The 22,773-nt window shown below is 50.7% G+C and overlaps 1 protein-coding gene across 1 annotated transcript in view; it reads right to left on the bottom strand.

Annotated features, from left to right (window-relative positions):
- Positions 1-22,773, bottom strand: part of LOC119394579 (collagen alpha-1(II) chain) — a gene marked incomplete in the record, with an annotated part of 1,710,759 nt that overhangs the window by 1,275,315 nt on the left and 412,671 nt on the right. The window contains 2 exon segments of the mRNA XM_049415838.1: positions 9,038-9,136; positions 9,249-9,317. Coding sequence (XP_049271795.1) covers positions 9,038-9,136; positions 9,249-9,317 — 168 coding nt within the window.

Raw genomic sequence — 22,773 nt, 5'->3', positions numbered from 1 at the left:
GAAATGGAATATTCGACGAACTTCTTGGGTCATTTGTTTGGATGTGCACTGGCACTAAACACTAACAAAAAGATCTGCATACCCTACTCTAAAACTGTCGATTTTTGCAACAGCAAAGAAACATTGTTATCGTGCACCAAATTATTTCTAAAATCAGTAAATCATGCTTTAATCTCCGCAGTTCTAATTTTGAAGGATTGATCCAGTACTAACATTTTCGCCGAAAGGTTTTTGCACTCAGTGATATAAATAAAAACGTCGCCATTGTTTTCACACACGCGTGGCTACTTTTGGCTACTTTTACTGGCCTTGGCTCAAGTTGGCTAATTTTGACTAGTTTTTTGCACTTTTTGCCTTTTAGACCTGGTAACCACGACGTAGACGTTCGTGGTTGGTCACGTGCGTGCCTGAGGTGCGAACAGTCTCAATCGCATCGCCACACCGTGACCCCTCTTGGTACGTTTCCTTCCACGGACGCTCGCTTCAGCGGCCTACACGTCGGTATTGGCGGTCCCCTTCCTCCATGCGGGAGCCATCTCTACCTGTTAACCTGCACTGACAGGTTGCACGCGCCAATGAGTTGACATGTGGCGCCACTCTTCGAGTTCCTGGTGAATTCTTCAGCAACTCACCCACGGTACCTGCCGACGTTTCCGAATACGTATACCATGTACGCAACGCTATGCGTACCGTAGTTTCTCCCCGACAACGACGAACATCCCGCAGTGTGTACGTCAGTCCTGACCTAAAAAACTGCACGCACGTTTTTGTGCGACGCGATGCTGGGCGACCTTCCTTGAAGTCCCTGTATGATGGCCCGTTTAATGTCATCAACCGAACACCTTAATATTACCTCCTGCTCATCAACGGCCGGGAAGATACGGCTTTCGTCGACCGTCTCAAACCTGGGTACTTAGATAGCCACACTTGAACAGTCTCATATTACAATCACTCAAAACTGCCATATTCGCCGCGTGCATTTCTCAGCTCAGCAGTCTGCTTCTGGCCACCTGTAACATATACGCGACTTCCTTGCTTGAAGGGGGACCCTGTAGCTCGCTAGTACGTGCCGCTAGGATCCGGCCACGAGAAGACGACAAACGACGCGCCGAGCACGGCATGGCGGCGCCTGTTCTTCTTCGCGTCGGCCTAAATGGCTTCTGACAAAACATATAATCTCACAGCATGGACGTCTGTCTGCCTTTTTTCCACAAGCCTGGAAAGCTAGCCATCCAACCGTTTTAACCAAGTGCAGCGTGCGAGTACTTTATTCCATCCGCACCACTCGCGGGACGTTTAGATCGGCCAGACTGGGCACTGTTTGAATGAAGGCCTCAATAAGCATGCCTACAGTGCACGTTCGGGCACAGGCAGCAATGTAGCGTTGCATGTGAATGAGTGCGATCGTTGCGAGCCAATAATTGGCTTCCCCAAACCAGCATTCTAGGCAGGGGAAATCAAAGATATGAACGCTGAACTGCTCGAGGCGTACCACATCAAAACGAATGCACTAGTTTGTATTAATCAACCTTCTGTGCATATCACAGAAGAAGGCAAGGGGCCGGATCACCGTCCAGAGTAGTCGCACCTTGGGCTCTTGTCAATTTTCGGCCATCGTGCCGGTCCTTTCGACCCTATTCGGATAATTTCTTCACGGGTGGTTGGAGCACATTCTCTGGATTTCTTCGACAATTCCTTTATCGCGAGACTCAGCCGGGGTGGCCCGGGAGACATTTGAAAGCCTTCGATTACGCCGTGCACCAACTGAGGCCTGTTAGGCTTAGCTCGAGTGCGGCCGCCTGCACGCCAGCGCACCGACCAAGTGACCGCCCGGTCGCCCCCGGTGCCTCGTCGTCCATCTCCAAGCTACCCATCATTGTGGAATATATTGTCGAAGAACCGGAAGTGTCCTCCGAGGAACTCTCGGACGAATCCTGGCAGTCGCCAGGCCTCCGTGCCAAGGAGCAACGCCGAGCACCTTTGCGCCTTGCGGGACCACCACCACGCCGCCTTGCAAGTCGTCATGATATCCGCCATCGAATCGGGCATGTGCCTCGCCTCCACAGCCCCCCCCCCCCCCGCCGCGCTCCACTTACTCGTCTCTCCTGGACGACACGATTCACGTTGTCGGCCGCCCAAAAAGCCGCGTAGAACTTACCAAGCTCCAGCCTTGGCACTTGTAAACCGCCTTGCTGCAAGCAGCGTGCCTGCAAGACCTATCGCCCGCATCTCGCAACACGGTGCGAATTCACCCTGTCAACACATTTACGCTAAGCGTCGAGGACTCGACTCGTGCCGAAGCCTACCTTCGCATCACCTCCCCCACGGTCTCTGTCAACACCTTCAGCGTCCGCCTCTACGCCCAACCACCAGACGATGCCCTAAGGGCCATACTCTACCACGCCTCCGACGAATTCACAGACCAAGCCATCCTTGACGACATCCAGGCAAGCAATCCTGCTCTAGCTGTGTTGGGTGGTCGCTGCATGGGCAAGTGCCATCATAAATTTTTCAACCCCATGGACACTAAGCTACCGCGGCGAATGTAGTTCGCGCGAGGCCCGCATGCCCTAAATCATTATAGGAGACCTCCCGTCTCCCACGCATGAGCTTGGCCCTCGTGGCGCTCCTCAGGGTGCCGTAAAGGCACCATTTCTGCTCAATCTTGTCCTCGGCTTCCTGGCAATCCGGACCGTATCCCCGGTCTCAAGGACACCCCGTACGCGGACGACATCACTCTCTGGGTCACGTCGGGCTCTGACGACCACATAGAGCAGATGTTGCAACGCGCAACCGACGTCGCCATGTCCCACGCGCACGCGGACGGTCGCGCTTTCTGCATGGCCAAGTTCGCCCTGCTTCTGGTGCGGCCTCCCGACTGGCGTCCGTATAAATTTCCTGAACCCACCATCACGGTTCACGCCAACTCCGCTCCCGTACCAGTAGCTTCCCATCTCCGCGTGCTCGGGCTGATACTACAGTGTAACCGTCATAACACACAGCATCGACAAGCTCTCGCTTTCCGGGCTGCAGACCGCCCGTATGCCAGCCCGTGTCCGCGCGTGGCGAGCGAGCATGCGACAACACGATCTACTCCTCCTTGTCGACACTTTCGTTGTTTCCGGTTTCACGAACGCCTTCCTAATACTCATGTCTTCGAATCGGAACGCGCCAAAATTGACGTCCTCATCCGCCGGGCATACAAGACTGCCCTCGGCCTTCCCTCCAACGCGTCCAGAGATAGTATTCTCCGCCTGAGTGTACACAACGCCCTCGATGAGTTGGCTGAAGCTAATCGCTCCGCTCAGGTGCATCGCCTTTACCATTCGCCGACCGGTCGCCACATCATTTCCTCCATCGGCCACGAGACACCTATTCCTGCCCACCGTATCTGGTCTCACTACCTCATGCTGTTCGAGAGGCCTTCATCATCAATCGGCTAGCCAAGAATATGCTCGCGGGCCACCACGACGCTCGCCGCCAAGACCATGCGGCTCTGCTTCACGCCAAGTACGCCGACCACCCGGCAGTCGTCTATGTGGATGCAGCCCGTTACGACTCACCCAGGGATGCCTTCGTAGTCGTTTGCGTGTCACCCTCCTCAGCAGCTTCTGGGCCGGCCATCACGGCTGGCACCATTCGAACATCCTACGCCATCTATGCGGAGGAGGGGGAAATCGCTTCGGCTGCGATCTCGGCCGACGCCTGCGTAATACTCAGCGACTCAAAAAAATTTCACCATCTCCCACTAAAGGGAATCATGGGGGATGCGAAGGAGCGCATGGGTCCACTTAAAATTCCGTTCATCACGGGCACCTTGCCCGATGTTAACGCGTCCTCGCATGTGGAGCACACCATGAATTCACTGCAGTTGCTGTTGCTGTTACTCGTCCCGAACTCTTGTTGGAGCACGCCACGCGGGTTTATCGCGCGTCTGTAGAGTGACGTTCGCCGACGCCATCACATGATTGCTGAGAGAGTGTAAGGGGGAGAGGTCACAACGTCTTACCCATCTCCTTACACAGGCCCAAACGCGCTTGCGCGTTCCAGCACACGTAGTTTTGTCCAACCTTTCTAGAACAAGGTCAGTTTCGCAGCTCCCCATAGACACCTCTCCGAAGTGGACGCGACGGTCGACGCAAGAACTAACGGCGCTGCAGTTCCATCTTGCATCATGCCTCACGCGTTCGCAGATCACACACGGAGTACGGAGAAAGCGAGCACGGAGAAATGCGCAACCCGTCGCAAGCGGCTGCTCCTCGCGCGTCTCAGCTCTCTGCGGCATGGGCGTAGCCAAGGGGGGGGGGGGGGGGTTCAACCCCCCCCCCCGAAATTTTTCAATTTTGCTTGCGCATATATACACGCACACATACAAACACACGCACGAACATACATAAGGTATGGTTGACCCCCCCCCCCCTCCCGAAAAAAATTTCTGGCTACGCCCCTGCTCTGCGGCATGTGCGTCGCCTCCACGATTAGCTTCGGCAACGCGCCATTGAGAGCAACGATGCACTGCCGTATCCGATGCCGGGGGCCAGGCAATTGAAGCAAAATGTAACAGCAGCGCCGTAAGTTCACGCGTCAGCCGCGTGTGCCGGCTTGCGAGCGGAGCTGCGAAACTGGACTGGTTAAAAACGTTGGTTTTGTCTACGTTACGCCAAGCTGGGACATCATACGGCAGCCCGGGCCCCTAAAGTGCTCTGCACGTGTCATCATTAAGGCGGTCGAAGAACAAGACGAATAAGACTTCTCCTTGGCGCGAGCGCGCGCTCAATATGCTACTCATGGCTATGGTAGGTTGTAGAAAGCGGACGGTCGCCAATGGAACTACTGAAAAAGCCCAGCGCAAAAGCTGCTTCGCATCTAACATCATCATCATCATCATCATCATCAGCTTGTCTACGCCTACTGCAGGGCAAAGGCTTCTCCCATGTTCCGCCAATCAACCCAGTCCTGTGCTTTCTGCTGCCACGTTATCCCCACAAAGTTCTTAATCTCATCTACCCACCTAATTTTCTGTCTCCCCTTCACGCGTTTGCCATCTCTTGGAATCCAGTCAGTTACCCTTAAAGGGGTACTGAAACAAAATTTCGCGGCCGAGATATCCTGCTGGATTGATTCCGGTGCTCGTGCGTGTACCATCTGCAAAATATCGACAGCGAATAAAGCTTGGAAGCTAGTTTATATGAATTTTGAAGTTAGCGAGCGCGATCAAGCATTATAGGCCGCACCTGGTGCATTGACACACTCGGAGGTTTCCCGAGGTGACCGCCCTACTTCCCCTACGTAACCGTTGCAGCCGGTACAAGTTATGATGACGTCGTAGCCGCCATTTCTGTTTTGACGCGCCTCCCGACGTATCTCTCCTCTCCAGTGGGTCAAACCTGAAGTGATTCGCCACGTCGAAAATTCCTTCCATCCCCGCCGCAAGAAAATCGTTGCCATCAGACGACGACGAGCCCGACGACGACAGACCGCGCGGAAATGCGTCACTGTTCTGTGTTTTCACGTGACCGAGCGTTTCACTCGCTAGGTGGTGATAGTTGCACCCGGCGGCTTGTCGTTTTTGAAGCTCTGTTAAAACGGAACTGAGGCTGTGTCGGTAATAGGGAGCTTGTAAATAATTATCTGTCGCGCGCTGCAGCAAACGATGTGCCGTGTTATGATTAACAGGCCCCCAGCAACACATTGCAGCCAAAAAACGCGGGGCGAAAACTTTTGTGTCAGGACTCTTTAGTGACCACCGGTTATCCTGCCGACGTGCTACGTGCCCGGCCCATATCCATTTCTTCTTCTTGATTTCAACTATGATGTCCTTAACCCACGTTTGTTCCCTGATCCACTGTGCTCTCTTCCTGTCTCTTAAGGTTACACCTATCATTTTCCTTTCCATCGCTCGCTGCGTCGTCCTCAATTTAAGTTGCACCCTCTTTGTAAGTCTCCAGATTTCTGCTCCGTAGGTAAATACTGGTAAGATGCAGCTGTTATCTACCAGCTGCCATCTCCGATTTCACGGAGAGCCATCTCCGATTTCACGCGAGCTGTCGTCTCGCCTTCCACCCTACTACTCCTCCACCCGCCACGGCTGCAAGATGAGCAGCACCACTTTGAACTCATCTGCGTCCCCGCCCACTCGGGTCAACCCGGCAATGAGACAGCTCACCAACACGCTCATGGATTTGTCGACCGAGCGGTGGGTCTCTCAGGGTCGGACAGCCCGATGGTGGAGGCCCTCGTCACCTACCACGACATCACACAGCACTATCGCCTGTAGGGTTGCCCCTATCCAACCCCTCACAGTAGTGTTGGGAAGCGGTCAGATATCGCCTGGCGTCGCCAAAGACCCGCACCTTTCCGTGTGCCCTAGTGCTTTCCTACATCCACCCATGTGTCATCAATCCGCGCTGCTGCTTTTGCGGCGGCGTTGCCTCGCTGAACTACATCCTCCAGGGCTGCCCGGACGACCTCCCCTCCGCCGACCTCATTCGCTCAACCCCAACCGAACAACAATGGGAGGATCCTTCTCTCCAGCAACGACAGAGACATCCAGACACGGGTCCTCGGACGAGCTCGAGACGTCGTCGAAATACACAGTCTGGCAGGCTGCGTGGCTTAGCCTCCCTTACTCTCACCTCTTGGACTGATAAAGATGTTACTCACTCACTCATTCAGTCACTCACTCACAGAAAAATGGCGGCTGTTTCTTTCCGGGTGTGGCTGATTATCGGGCGGACGATAGGCTTCAGCTTGTAGCGAGTGCACGTGCGCGGGATAAGGGGTTTAAAGGGAATCTCAAGCACCTTTAAAAAATTACTTTTCCTGCAGAATTCGAAAAACACCAATGTGAGAATTCTATGAAGCGAACGCAACTAGCACTTTTTATGAAAAAAATTGCAGTGGCTTAGCTCGGCTATGCCAGGATATACGTAGCGTTAGCAAAGATTCAGCTGAATATTCTTAGCTTTCTAGAGTGTCTAGGATTATTAGCCTTCTTCTGCTTATTCTTCGTACGCTGAACCCCTAATTACCAGGCAACTACTTCGGGATCCGATGAGCTAAGCTTCTCGGCTCTTCTGCGCCGTCGAGCAGCATTCGCGCTCTCCTTCTCCATGGCATTACCCACCTGCAAACGCCAGTCAGAGGCGCTATCAAGCGGCCCCAGCGCAGTGTCAAACGGCGACCGCACAGCGGAGGCGAATAGCTGCGCGCGCGCCGGGACACTGTGTCTATGGCTACGACGTCACTCCTCTCGAACGTGGCGCAGACCAGCAGCGCCGAGCCGCGCGCGGCGGTGGCGGAGTCAGCGCGCGCCGGGGCCAGCGTGTCTACCGCGCCTTGACGCCGCTCCTCCCAAACGCGCAGACCAACAGCGGCGAGCCGCGGGCGGCAGTGTCGGAGAGCGCGTGAGATGCCAGCTCCGGTGACCCAGCTGTGTGACATCACTGATCATCGCACATGCGCAGCACGGCTCATGACCATCCACGCGAAATCGGCTCCAGCTAGGCAAGTGTAGCTAACGCTACAAAAATAGAGGCTTTGGCCACAGGACTCGTTGAGATGCTGAGCGAACCCCGCTACGGTGCTCTAGTGGGTATGGCGCTCGACTGCTCACCCGAAGATCGCGGGATCGAATACCGGCCGCGTCGGCTGGTATTCGGCTGGTATGGAGGCGAAAATGTTTCAGGCCCGTGTACTTAGATTTAGGTGCGCGGTAAAAACCCCCGGGGGTTGAAATTTCTGGAGCCCTCCATGATGGCATCTCTCATGATTATATCGTGGTTTGGGACGTTAAAGCCCAGATAATATTATTGAGATGCTGAGCGAACGCGGTGACGTCATCCTCAGTGTGCCGTGCGATCTGCAACAGCAGCACTGCTGACTCGTGGCGTCCTCGATTATGTCCGGCAACGGCACGTCACGAGTTAGTCGCGGAGGCCCCGGCTGAAAATACGAGAGACGCTCGTACACGTATATAGCGCTCTACTGTTAGGCGTTGTCATAGGGGGACTATTTTGTAAGCGTTCTGTCGCAGAACGGAGGCGGTCCGTTCTATTTGGCCGCATGCTATTGGTGGAGGCTCGTTAGACGATCAAGACGTGAGAATAGACAAGAATGATCATGAATAGTCTCCGGCTCCATTCTATCGATATAACGGATACAAAATGGTCTCCAGACCACTTCGATTGGATTGAAATTCTATTATCCGGCTCCAGCGCTTACGTTTCGATCCAGTCGAAGTCGCCCGGACACCGTTTTGTATTCTTTATATCGATAGAACGGAGCTGAAGACCGTTCAATTACCGTTCTTGCCTATTCTCACGTCTTCACCGTCAAAAGAGCCTCTACAAATCATGTGCGGCCCAATAGAACAAACCCCTGCGTTCTGTGCCAGAACGCTTACACAATAGTCCCCCAGATATCGCAACCCAGCTACAGAACTTTGCGTTTCGCTATACTTGAGCCTTTGTCACCTAAACAGTGCTCTCGCAGTTCGGATCACTGAGCGGCGGGAAATTTCCGTCGGGCTGCAGCACGGCTCCGGCAAAGGAACCGAAGATCGCGTAGGTTTCCACGCCCACACTTTCGGCGCGCTCGCGTGGGCGGAGCAAGGCAAGCTTTTCTTTCGTGTATGCTAAAGCTCCTACTGCAACGACCATGGAGAAAATTACAACATCGTCGACAATAATATCAGTCCTTGCTAAACACGAAGTCTAATCAAATTCTTAAACATCTTCAGCTGCCATTTAAGCATACGTGGATGCGTGAATAAAGTGGTTGTAAGTCTGGCGACGGTGTGTGCTTGAATGTGCCACTTTCTTCGTCATTTACTTGAGTTTTTGCTGTTTTTTTTTTCGCATCTGAACACGAACCGACCGGAAAGCTTTCCACCCTTCTCTAATTTCTAAGGAAGTGCTGCTACACAAGCTTGCCGCCTCATGCGTGCATGTTGAAGCTATTTATAAGACAAAGTATGACTGAAACAACAAAGTTGACGGCTAAGTGTGAATGGCTGCAAAAGCAAGCCCTTCCTTACCACAGAAGCTTGCATGAACTGGAAAGCATCAGGAGCTGGTCCTTTGTCTCCATTCAATGGCCCTTGGTGAAGAGACAGCTGATGAAACCATTGTGAAAGCTGCGAGGGTACAATGAGGCCAAAAATTATTGCGAGGAAAGCGGCTACTGATGTCAATGGCATCTTCACAATTCCCCTTATGGTGAAATTCGCAGACAAGGACTTTACTTACATCTGCAGGTGGTCCCGGAGGCCCAGGACTTCCAGGGACGCCATGAAAACCAGGTTCGCCAGGAGAGCCCTGTGAACCACGTTGCACCATAGGGCCGAAAGTCACAACGATGCTATGGAATGCACATGAAATGCCAAGCGCTTTCGCTTCCGCTTTACCTATATAACTCCCAGGTTCAGGTCTCAGGAGTATGCATTGCTTCGCGCGTAGGCCCTATTCTTAGCAGCACTTTTTGGGTAGCCAGAAAGTTTCATACAATAGCGTAGAGAGCCACGGCGTACCAACTCGTTCGCGAGTGAGGGTGTTGGCGTCGCTCACTCTGTCCGCCGTGTATATATATATATATATATATATATATATATATATATATATATATATATTACGATGGGGTGCGTTTATTTACGAATGAATAGATGAAAGGGACGAAGGGTTGCCGCGCCGACACCGAGTTGCTTCAAAGACAGACGCACTTCGTTCTCATCTTCCTTTGTCTTCGTTGTCACTTTAGCGTAACATTCCTCCTTTCCCAGACGAAGTCCTCTGGGCGAGTATCATTTACGTGCGCTAAGAGTCACGGGGATGACAGCGCATTAGGCGGTCGACGTGAGCAAGCTGCGTCTTCCTAGAACGGTAGCTGTGAGCTACGAGGCGAGCGATCGAATACGTGACATCACTTAAGCGATCGACGATGACGAAAGGGCCGGTGTAGCGAGCCAGAAACTTTTGGCATAGACCGCGCTTGCGAAGTGGTGTCCAAAGTCACACTTTGTCCCCTTTTTTGTATGACACGTCCTTGTGTCGTGAATCGTAGGCGAACTTGGAGCTGTCCTGGGACGCCAACGTACGGAGCTGAGCTATGCGACGTGCTTCTTCTGCGCGGCAGAGGGTCTGGGCAATAGAAGAGTCCGCATGAGCGTTTAAAGGTAGAATGGTGTCAAGGAAGCTGCGGGGCGGTCTAACATAAAGAAGATAGAATGGACTGTAGCCAGAGGTTTCATGCTTTGCCGTGTTGTAGGCGTAGGTGATAAAGGGTAAGATGTCATCCGAATTTTTGTGCCTGGAATCGACGTACATCGAAAGCATGTTGGTCAAGCATGTTGACCTGTTGGTGCGCTCAACGAGACCGTTTGTCTGTGGGTGATACGGGGTCGCGTGGCGAAACTGAGAAGCACAGAGACGCAAGAGCTCTTCTACTACATCGGCCACGAACTGGCGACCACGATCGCTCACAATAATACGAGGTGGTCCATGGCGCAGTATAACCGAAGACAGGAGGAAACTCGATACATCGATAGCCATGGCCGTTGGCACCGCTTTGGTTTCCGCATAACGTGTGAGATGGTCAACGCAGACTATAACCCAACGGTTGTTGTTGGATGAACGTGGAAATGGGCCGAGAAGATCCACTCCAACCATTTCGAAAGGCGATGAGGGTGGTGTCACAGGGTGAAGGAGACCGACCGGAGCAGTATTTGGTCGCTTGAATCGCTGACACTTATCACAACTGGCCACATACTTTTCTGTATTGCGTCGCATAATAGGCCAGTAGAATCGACACAGTATTCGGTGGTACGTTTTGGCAAAACCCATGTGCCCAGCAGATGCGTCATCGTGCATAACATGAAGTACGTGCGTTCCCAAATTCTTAGGGACCACTAAAAGAAGGCGGGCACCATCAGCTGTGTAATTCTTTTTGTAGAGCAAGTCATCTTGGATAACAAAGCCGTTTTTACCTGTCGGCTGAGCGGCTGAATCGAAGAGGGCATCCAAGCTGCGGTCGTTGCGCTGTTCCTTCCGGAAGGTGGTGAGATCAGGAAAAGCAGTATCGTCGATGGCAGCTAGAAAATCGTCAAAATTGTCAGCGCCACATGCAGTTGTTGGTAGAGGGAGCCTCGAGAGACAGTCGGCGTCAGCATGATGACGGCCACTCTTGTAACGGATTTCAAAGTCAAATTCCTGCAAACGTAGCGCCCATCGCGCAAGGCGGCCACACGGGTCACGGAGACCAACCAACCAACATAGGGAGTGGTGGTCAGTAATGATCGAAAAGTGCCGCCCGTAGAGATATGGACGGAACTTACGGACAGCCAAGACCACAGCTAGGCACTCTTGTTCAGTCACGGTGTCATTCTTCTCGGCCTTGCTCAATGAACGACTGGCGTAGGCAACGGCATGCCCGGCGTCATCGAAGCGCTGGATGAGAACAGCGCCGACACCTATTCCACTTGCGTAGGTGTGCACTTCATTTGAGGCAGAACGGTCAAAATGGCACAGTATGGGCCTAGAAGAGAGAAGGAACTTAAGTTGCCGAAACGAAGAATCACAATCCGCTGTCCAGATGAAAGGCTTATCCTTGCACAGCAATGAAGTCAAAGGGTAGGCAGTATCAGCGAACTTGGGCACAAACCGTCGAAAGTAGGAGCAAAGACCCAAGAAACTTCTTAGTACGCGTTGTGATTGCGGTTGTTGAAAACTGCTAACTGCAGCAACCTTCTGAGCGTCTGGACGCACACCATGCTTGTCCACGAGATGTCCAAGTACAAGCGCTTATCGTAGGTCGAAGTGACATTTCTTCGAGTTCAGGGTAAGGGCAGCTTGTTGAAGGCACGTCAAAACAACGTCAAGTCGATTATTGTGTTCGGCAAAAGTGCGACCAAAAATGACGATGTCGTCAAGGTAACATAAACAAATCTCCCATTTCAGGCCGCGTAGTACCGTGTCCATAAACCTTTCAAATGTCGCAGGAGCGTTGCACAAACCAAACAGCATGACATTGAATTCAAACAAGCCTGTTGTGACGAAAGCGGTTTTCTCTTTGTCGACGGAATGCATGGGTATCCTGCTAATAACCCGATCGGAGGTCCACAGATGAGAAGTAGGATGCGGAATGAAGACAGTCGATAACGTCGTCTAGACGGGGAAGTGGATACACATCCTTTTTCTTCACAGAATTGAGGTGCCGGTAGTCTAAGCAAAACCTCCAGGACCCATCTTTCTTTTTCACGAGAATGACCGGCGCAGCGCATGGGCTAGCAGAATTTTGGATGACGCCCTTGGCCAGCATGTCGTCCACCTGTTCAGCGGTTACCTTGCGTTCAGATGCGGACACGCGGTAAGGTTTCTGCCTTATGGGATGCGCGGACCACGTGTCGATCCTGTGGCGAGCCCGCGTATTTGGAACACGAACTTTGGTAGCGTCCTCGTGAAATCAAACAATGAATCATGCTTGCTAAGGACGCTGACCAGGGCTTGACGCTTCTCGGAGGGCAATGCCTTGTTGACCATATTCAGAAACGGTGATGAGTCTTCAGGGACACCAGGACCAGTTTCATGCACTCGGCCTTCGAGCGAGGCGTCATTACTTAAGGCGTCTATGCTGAGGCTGCTATACGCTCTAAACGAGGCAAGTCGCATACCGCTGGGTAGCACAACACTGGTTTGATAAATTTGACACCCACAACGCACTTATTCCACATTCCACAGAGATAATACAACGAGGTACAAGCACACCTTTCTTCGCAATGACCGAAGGCGCGGGCTCAACAATAGCATCACATGCTTCGGTGTCGACACCACCAACAGTAACTTGGACGCGGGACAAATAACGTGCCGGTAAGACGGAATCTTCAAGGACGGCGAGGGTGCGCGAACAGGTAGCAGGTTGGCCGGCAAGAGGAGAAAGAGCTCGCCAGTACCGCAGTCAAGAGTGGCACCGCACTGTTGCAGGAAATCTAGTCCAAGAATGACATTATGCGTGGATTTAGCGAGCACTGCGAATTCGGCTTGATACACGTTATCAGAGAAATGTACGTTCGCGGTGCACACACCAAGGGGTCGGAGCAATTCTCCACTCACAGCACGAAATGTGTTATCGTTATCCCACCGAAACATCACCTTACTGCCTAATTGGGTTTTGAAGCCCATGCTGATAACGAAGACACTCGCTCCCGTGTCCACTAAAGCCAGCGTAGTAACATATTGTCCACAGAAACACAAATCTTGTTATGCCACATGGCGACTGGCGGAGGCATAGGGCTGTGTAGCTGAAGATGACTGGCGACCTCACCTCCATCGGTCGCGCCGCCTTGTTTCCCGGTGGCGGTGACGTGAGACGTCGTCGAGGAGATGGGGACCTTCGGTGGCGCGAAGACAGCGGCGTCAAGCTCCGCACAGAAGCCGGCGAGTTGCTGCGGCAATTCACCCGATGGTTTGTCCTGCTGTTAGAGTCAGAGGGCCACTGTGTGCCGTCAACGTGCTGATTACTGCGCCGATAGAAAGTACGCGGTCGCTCATAGGACGGTGCTGACGTGCGACGGCGATGAGGACAAAATCGGGCGACGTGGCTGCGGACGCCGCAGTTGAAGCATATGGGGCGCTCACGGGACGCACTGATATTGTCAGTAGAAAGATGAATGGCCCGGCCGTCCCACTCCTGAGGAACTGCAGGTGGTCTGCGTGCGTAACCATCATACAACTGGTAACTCGGACACGCATTCGTAGAAGGGCTTGGCACTCTAGGACGAGGCGCGAAGTTGTAGGCATCAAAGGAGGCGGCGTTGATGGACGTCGCGCCAAAGTCGCAGGGAGGAAAGGGCTCTCGGGCCTTAGGAGTCGGGAGAGAAGCCGTCTCACGTGGGTCAAACTCTAGGCGCTACTTGCCGAATCACCAACGCAAGGTCAGATGACGCTGGAAGCACATCTACACTGTTGACATTAGGTACGTTGGCCAGGCGTCCGAACTTTCGTGTAATTCGTCGAGCTTTCAGAGCTTCAAATACATGGCAATGCATAATGACATCACTTACAGACTCCAGACTGTCTTTTGCTATGAGAAACCGCTATACGTCCTCCGCGATCCCTTTTAGAAGATGACCAACTTTGTCCTCTTCTGTCATCCGAGGGTCCAGGGCCTTGCACAACTTGAGCCCTTCCTCGATATACGTCGCGCAGGTTTCCCCGGGAACTTGAGCTCGCTGCATGAGAGTTTGCTCGGCGCGCTTCTTTTTAGCTGCGGCATCTCCGAAGCACTTCTTGATTTCATCTACTAACCTCTGCCAGGTCGTCAAGCTTTCTTCGTGGTTTTCAAACCATACAAATGGTGTTTCCTTAGGGAAGAGGCCTACATTGTTCAGCTGGCCGGTAGTATTCCAGCCATTAAACCGACTAGCCCGTTGGTAGAAGCTGAGCCATGCGTCGACATCCTCCCCAGGTTGTCCGGCGAAGGTTCGGGGCTCGATGTAGGGCTGCTATGGAATACTGGAAGCAGGTGGCAGTTTGTCGTTGTCACACTTCGTGAAATTGATGGTGGTGGCCTTTTGTTGGTGATGGTGGTGGCCTTTTTGTTTTAGGCGACACTGAACTTCCAGCGAACATAAGTGACATCCTGAAGAAAGGCCCAAAGTATGCTTTGCGGCCTAAGGTGCCGGCGCATGAATTGCTGTCGTTGAATCAAGTTGGGAGGAAGGCGAGTAACGACGACCGCGAAAGGTGTCTCCTGGAGGGTGTCGACTGCTTGTTGCGAACTGCTAACCGGACCCAGGTTCGCGTAGGTGGGGGATCGGTGGCGTTGCAGAAGGACGTGGGAGCGGTTGTCTCGTACTTCAAACAGAATGAGCTCATGCTTGTGCAAGCGGACAAGGAGGGAGGCTTCGCCGTTCTTCCGGCTAGGATGTTTCACGAGAAGGCCACTCAAGCTGTCTCCAAGAACTTTGTACCGAGGAAAGTGAAAACTACCAAGGTAAAAACTCGATCTCTACAACTGTGCAAAGATTTGGCATTAGAGAGAGTGTCACGTGCTGTTAAGAACTGCAAGAGTAATAGCCTAGAACTGTTCTTTTCTGTTAAAACGCATAAAGTTCACAAGCCCTTAAGGTGCATAGTTAGCGAAAGGGGTACCTGGCAACGAGAAATCAGCACCTTCCTTATGAAGTGCTTGAAGTCATTAAGGATTGAAGATCCTTTCATGATTAAGAACTCGGGAGAAGTGGTCACGTTCTTAAAAGATTCGTCTTCTGTTGGTTACGCTGTCTCATTTGACATTGAGAACTTGTTCTTTTCTATTCCCCATCAAGCCCTGTTTTGTGCCGTTAGATCATGTATCGAAAGTAATGGTGTCGTACAGATCCAGAACACTAGCGGTCTGACCCTGGATAATTTTTTTTTACTTCTGGAATTTTACCTTGATTCAACATATGTTACTTTTGGCAACCAGGTTTTTGTTCAACGGGAGGGCATATGTATTGGGTCATGCGTAGCGCCTGTACTAGCTGATATTTTCTTGGCCAGTGTTGATCGTGATTTCGTGTGCTCTTTGGACCAGGATATAGTGCTAAAAGTTTTTAGATATGTAGATGACTACCTAATACTTTTTAAAGAACAACCTGGTTTGACTCACACTAATTCAGTGCAAGATCTTTTAGCGATCTTTGAACGACACGGGAGAGGTTTAACCTTCACCTTCGAACTACCGGACGAGAATAGAATTCAGTTTTTAGATATTAACCTTTCGTTAACACCAGATAACACGTGCTGGATGTACTCACCGCGAGCCAGAAAAGACTTGTTATTGTACGATTCTGCGCAATCCAAGACAGTTAAACGGGCCATTGGCATGTTTTGTTTGAAGGGAGCCTTGGAAAAGTCATGTGTTCACCTCGTACATGACAGCCTGAACATTCAGATTGCCAGGTTGATGAATGCTGGTTACCCTACGGCAGTCGTGGTTGCTGTGGCGGAGAAGCTCCTCCAGAGGTACAAGGCTAGTGCTACTCAGGGGTGTCAAAGTCGTGAAAAAATGCGACCGGCAGTTGTCCCCTATATCCATAGGGTGTCGCATAACCTGAAGAATGTTGCCAATCGTTATGGTGTGCCGGTGGTGTTTTCTGCCCCATGCAAACTGGCGTCACTATGCCCCCGCATCGCCTCTGGAAATAGGAGCGTGCAAGCTTGCGCTAAAAGCCACGCCACTCAGTTCGTCGAGTGCTCGACGGGGGTGGTATATGAAATCCCTCTGACGTGCGGGAAAGTATACATCGGCCAAACGGGCCGGTGTATAAATGAACGACTAAGGGAACACCAGCTTTCGATAAAGAACGGACAAGGTTCTAATTTGCCTATTCACTGCAGCGCATGCCCGTCGGCTGCCTGTGGCAAACTGTGCCAGCCTTTGCTGGCAATAACAAAAATTTTGAGGCGTAGTCAGAACCAGTTGGCACGTGAGCTTGCCGAGGCTTTCCTCATCAAGAAAAGAAGAGACATTTGCGTCAGTGATACCTCCATAACATTGTACGATAATGAAAGCAGGTTCCTCGCATGCGCATAGATGATTTTGCGATTTGTGTCGTATAAATGTGCGTTTTGTTGTTCAAGAAAATTCAGTCGCGAGTCTGCGCCCGTCTTCGTTCACTTCCTTGTTCGTGTTTACTTCGCGCAGCACCTTGTTTCATGAATGTACGACCGACTCGCCCAGCAACATGCATTATTCTTTGAGACGCTGGCCGTGACAGTCCCACGCACCTTCCGAAGGCGCTCGGCCGAAGTCATGGTAGTCCCAGAATGACCACTCCCGGGTAAATGTAATCAACGAGGACCCGTGGTCGTAGACGTCTTTATGTTTGTTTGTTTGCCTTAAGGAGACTGGCGCTACTGTGCAAGGGCTAGCTCCCAATCCCTCCCTTTTGTCTCTCGCGCCTCTCCCCGAGCCCATGCCCCACTTCTTTATTTTCGACAAGTTTTACGTTAGTGGAGCTGAAACACCCTTCCCTACGTGTTTTTTATGTATTCATCGGGAGGACTCGTGCTCATGCACGAATTACTTGTCAGCAACCGAATTCGATTCCTTCACTTCAGCCAATATTTCTTCTCAAGTACGAATGTATGCTGGGCCTATCAGCCTGTATCAAGGAAAACCTTGTTGCCCACAACAGCGGACAGAACAACTTGATTAAGAGAGGCAGAGCCACCATGTGTATTAAGGCAGCCTTAAATAAGTCATGTGAGCGCAGGCTACTATCAGGAGGGTTGCCCTATTGTGTCATGGCATCCATACCTGAAACCGTCCTGCAGAGAGCAAAAGCAGAAAACAAGGAAAAGAGACAAGACAGGAGACCAGTGCACGTAGTTCCGCACATGCGCAAGGCGCCACACAATCTTAATTAGGCTTTGAATAGACGCATCTTATCTTACTTTTCATTCCCCTTGCGCCCTGTCAGCGATATACGCATGCGTGAAAGCGAAAAACAGCACCCCACATGTACAATTATTTACAAGGATCGCTTCACTGAATGCACGAGTAATGTGGTAGATCAGATTCTCATGAGTTGTGGGAAAGTTTAGCAATGTTTCAATGATCGTGCTTGTCTAGTCCTGCATAGTGCTTTTTTAGCGCAAAAAACGACACCACAACGAAGAAGACAGAACACAGCGCTACTCCCAACTGACATGATTTATTGCCTCACTCCGTTCTTTATACCAACAAGATACCGGTTGGACATGCGTCTAGCACACTAAGCGCACAATCATCACAAGTTGGTCACCTGAGCGCACTCATGATAGCGAATCCAAAAAAATTAAATTCAGTGGTAAACAAGGTTATGGAAGGCACACTAATGCAGTGCGAACACAATTACTACATGTAGAACGCATCTGGTAATTCTCGGGCGGTGGTGTCACGACTGTTTTTTAAGATAGCACTCAGTCTATACAAAGCTTGACAATTGCACTTTTTGAAGTGTCCAACTAAATGGGAGCCTGTACCAGTCGGCAGGGATCGCTCATGTTCGTTAAGGAGCTTATTTACACTGCAGCCTGACTGACCTACATGCAATTTGCCACAAGAAAGTAGAATCTTGCAGACCACCCCTACACTGACTAAACAAACCTCAGGTGTCTCTTTTCGCATTGCGGCTTTTTCATTTTCTTTACAAACACGCCTGCACAGCATATACAGTTTCCAGGGGGCAGAAAATACAACTGGAATTTGGTACGTAGTGGACACATTCTTAAGATGGTGGTTACAAGATTAGGTGGTCTACAACATTCCACTCTCTTGTGGTAAAGTGTATATAGGTAAGTCAGGCCGCTGAGTCAATGCGCTCCTTAAAGGGGCCCTGCAACGCTTTTTGAGCAGGGTCAAAAAGCGCTGCCAATCGGTAGTCGGGGCTCCCGAGAACACGCGAGCCAAGTAACATAGCGAAGCGAGCGGCCTGGAATATACAATAAATTCTCAAAGTCAGCTGAAAATCGCTCCCTCTTCTCTCGACAAATGATGTATTAGTCCTCAATATATGACGCTATTGTCGGCAGTTCCACCATTGGCTGATGTTGTAATCACGATAACACCCTCATTATTACCTTCGTTGTTAATTTTGAGTTCAATAAGTAGATAATATGTGTGTTTATATGGTGTTATGCCGTTAAAACACCGAACAAACATTAATATTAGCACTTCCGGTCTCACCGACAGCTCGTCTGCTCGTAGTTGCGCGGTTGCGGTTTCTTCACCATGCGCAGTGCCAAAATCGTGAATATTTCTGTGCTTTTGACCATTGCCGGTTGCCGCTGAGAGTGGCAGCCGTTCCAGTGTTACCTCGTCAGCTGGAAGCTGCATCATCGGCACGTTCTCACGACCGACCGAGGCAGCGGTGCAGCATTTCTCCGATAACAATGCTGGCGCCGGCTAGTTTAGGATACCTATGTTCGCTGTCTGTTCAGTACTCGGCGCCGAGCCGTACGGATACGCCGAGCCGTACCTCGGCGTATCCTCCCTGTAGTGTCACGTTCCCGAGAAACCGCAACACAGCAACCAAGCAGACTCGCATTTTCATGGTAGCTGCAGACAGCCGGGAGATGGGTCCGTGCCGGCCCGATGCCCCACGATCCTTTCTTCTAGTCTTTAGTTCTTTGCTGTCAGCCCGCACTCGCTGTGCGCCCGCATTCGAAGAGCAAACAGCATCGAAGTATCGCCACTGGGAGAGGGTGCACGCAGCTTTGCCATGTTGAATACGATTCAAGCGCGAGCAGCGCGACGAGGCAGTGTATCGGAGTGTGGGTCGAAACCCATCTCAGCTGTCATTCGTTCCAAACGCGCACGCAGGTTTGCGTCCATGGTTGGCAGAGCGATGAAAACACTACGGCAGTTCCAGGTGTACACCCAACATTACCAAACCGACTCGCAGTTTTCGAGCACGCGCGATACACGGTGCGATGGTCTTCGCTCGACGACGGCCACGCAAGCCGACCGGAAGTGGCGCCACCGACCACGTGGTGATGCCGAGACCCCAGATAGAAAAAAATGAAGAAAAAAATGCCGCCGGCGCTGACGTAAGTCTTCGGCGCCTCTTCGCACCTCCGCCCTCCGTCCCTTCACGCCCCGCGCAGCTTTCCGCGCGCTCGCGACGTTGAGTTGAGGGAGAAAGCTGCGGAACGCGATCTCTGTAATTTGGTAACACCACTTAGACTTGACGGATTCGAAAAAAATTTGCGGCATATGACTCGTGAAGAGTCATACGTCAATATTGAGACTATTCAAATATAACTAAGAAAGTTGTTGCAGGGCCCCTTTAATGTGTACGTTAAAGATGTGACTCAACTAAATAACGGCTCTTCCATTGTAATGTGTGCCGGTGACACAAGTCTGTAATGTGCGCTGATGACGAAATCTCAAAAAGCGCTTTCAGATCTGTAGGAGTGGTCGAACACAACTTGCTTAAAATCGCAGAAGAGTGGTAAGTTGGGCGAGTTGGCAATGGTCCATTATGTAACTGCACAAAAAACGGACGGTGACACAAGAGGAGAGGAAAGCACAAACAGGCGCAGACTATCACCTAAGGCTTTAGTTGCAAGAAGAAGGCAATATAATGTACAGGATAAAAAGCAAGAAAGAGCAAAGGGAAGGAGAAAAAGCCAAGAGGGACCCAAGCTTCAGTTGATAGTCTGCGCCTGTTTGTGCTTTCCTCTCCTCTTGTGTCACCGTCCATTTTTTGCGCAGTTACATAATGGTAGCTTAAAATCAACGCTGGAAAAACTAAAGCCGTCTTAATAAGGGCCAAAAACAAACATGCACGTCTACCAGCAGACTTGTGTCTTGGTCGGAGTGTAATCGAGCTTGCAGAAACGCATAAATCGCTTGGCGTCATCCTTTCTGCTGATATGACGTGGACGGCCCACTTTGACTGTCTTGCTAGATCACTGTCTTCAGCTACGGGAGTGCTATCTCGGCGCCTCCATTTCTTTCCTAACAAGATCAAAATGCGAATATATAAGGCACTGTTTAGCGCTCGTGTAAACTTTTGCACATTTGTGTGGGAAATACCTACGCAAACAAATCTGCGTACAATCCTCTTGTGACAGAAGAAAGCATTACGATGCGTCACTAACGTTTCCGACGCTCATCCCACTAAAGAATTTTTTCTCCGTTATCAAATAATAAATGTCACTTTCATGTATCAGTACCGCCCTATTGCACTCGTTTTTCTTTTCAAACAAAAGTTCAATGAACTTTCTAAATAGTAATTGCCGATTAAAAAACAGATAAGCGATCCTAGAACCAGAGGCCACAAGAAATGGTAAGTACCGCGATGGCGCACAGCTTATGGCAAACAATCACTGGCTTTCAGTGTATAGCACCTTTTAAACAAATATCAGAAGCAGGGTATTGATTTTAACAATATTTGTAACAAAAAAGTTGCGTGAATATTTTATGTCTGAACTGTGCTAAACAGTGGTATCTGTTCTTACCACTACACACTTCTTTCATTGTACAATGTAACATTCTTTGTTTTTTAATAGCTGTGCGGAAAACATGTTTCGATATAAATCTCTTTACGGCAAGCATGTTTTAAATATACGGTTCATGATCCGACGTCATTTCTTAGTATGCTTACATTTGCGTTTATGTATGCACGTGTATACAGTGTATATATGTATGTCCTAGGTTTAGCAGTATTCTATGTCTTTACTTAGTTTTTTGACTACTTTAAATATACTTTGTTAATTAAGTGCCCTATGTTGCCTAGAAATGTATGTGCACGCTGCTTTGTGTATGGGCCCCCAGGAACCTTCAAGCTGCATTTCGCCGCTTTTCGCCTGGTGTGACCCCAACTTTATGTTGGAAATAAATTTTCTTGATTCTAGATTCTTGAGTGCGAAAGTATAGACACCGTGGCAGCGCGTACCAAGCTGCATCGCTGCGCGATCTGCCGACTTCACGCCAAACAGCGAGAGTACGTATTGCGCAAGCGCGTCCTTTTCTGCATTCTATTCAGCTCGTTTACGTGCTTCAAACGCGTGAACATAGTAACGTGGGATGAAGCGCAAGGTGTCCATTCTGCGGTCGCCATGGGATCAACCGAGCGACGATATCAGCACCGATATACCTCGCTTCTGCAAATGAAGTCTATCATCACAATATCGTCGCTCTGCCCTTCCACGTCGATTGGAGGAATGAGCACCTTGCGCTCTGTGACCTGGAAGGTAGAAAACGGCGCGCGTGCTCAGCCCTCGCTTTCGAAGTTAGCTGTGAAACCGTCAGAAGGTGCACCGAAGCAGCTCGGTGTGTTCCGGTGGTCTCCAGAATTTTTGCACGTGACTGTATGTATATGTATGTATGTATGTATGTATGTATGTATGTATGTATGTATGTATGTATGTATGTATGTATGTATGTATGTATGTATGTATGTATGCATGTATGTATGTATGTATGTATGTATGTATGTATGTATGTATGCATGCATGCATGCATGCATGCATGCATGCATGTATGTATGTATGTATGTATGTATGTATGTATGTATGTTCACTGGGGTAGCGGTTTGGGCTTGTTGGTTTGGCATGGCACAAGTTGAAAGCGCAAAAGACGAAGACAGACACACACGAGCGCTGACTTACAACAGTATTTTTTTCGGAGCCAAGCAACCATCTATATAACTCAAAAACCGTGACACATCACGAGTGCGCTGCCGGCACAAAATTCATCTCACGACGCAAGAAGCATAACTCTTTCCTAGAAAGAGCAATTGACGGTTGTGATACACATGCGTCACCTAATCTATCAATTAACTCCGCCTCAATGATCTCGCGGGTTAACCGATTTCTAGTTCTGCTCGCAACTGAACACTCGTAAGACGGGTCACAAGTGGTCATAACAGTGCAAGATCTACAGTGCGCATCTAAAAAAATTGGCCGCGTATCTGCGTGCTTCGCTGCAAATGTCGTGTAAAGACGATAGAAGAGGCGCTGCGTGAGATATGAACGCCATCTGGCAATACATCGGGAAACGTGAATGCTGTGTTGCGGGCTGGTAGTCCCGGCGCAGCAGCAGGCAAGACCGGCGGTGACCAACGCGACCAGCGGGGACGCCAGCCAGCCCGAACACGCGGTTTGGCGCGAAGCGCCGAAGCAGGAGAAACGTCCGCACTCAACGAGTACTCTCCACACACTCTTTTATATTCACGTCGCCTGGGTAAAGCAGGAATGCCAGAGCGGCGCCCCATGGCACTCGTACAGTGCAATACTGAACTGAAAC

Source organism: Rhipicephalus sanguineus, chromosome 5, assembly GCF_013339695.2.
Source record: "Rhipicephalus sanguineus isolate Rsan-2018 chromosome 5, BIME_Rsan_1.4, whole genome shotgun sequence".
Taxonomy (NCBI): Eukaryota; Metazoa; Arthropoda; class Arachnida; order Ixodida; family Ixodidae; genus Rhipicephalus; species Rhipicephalus sanguineus.
Note: the sequence above shows the minus strand (reverse complement) of the source record. Positions and strands in the feature narration are given on the sequence as shown.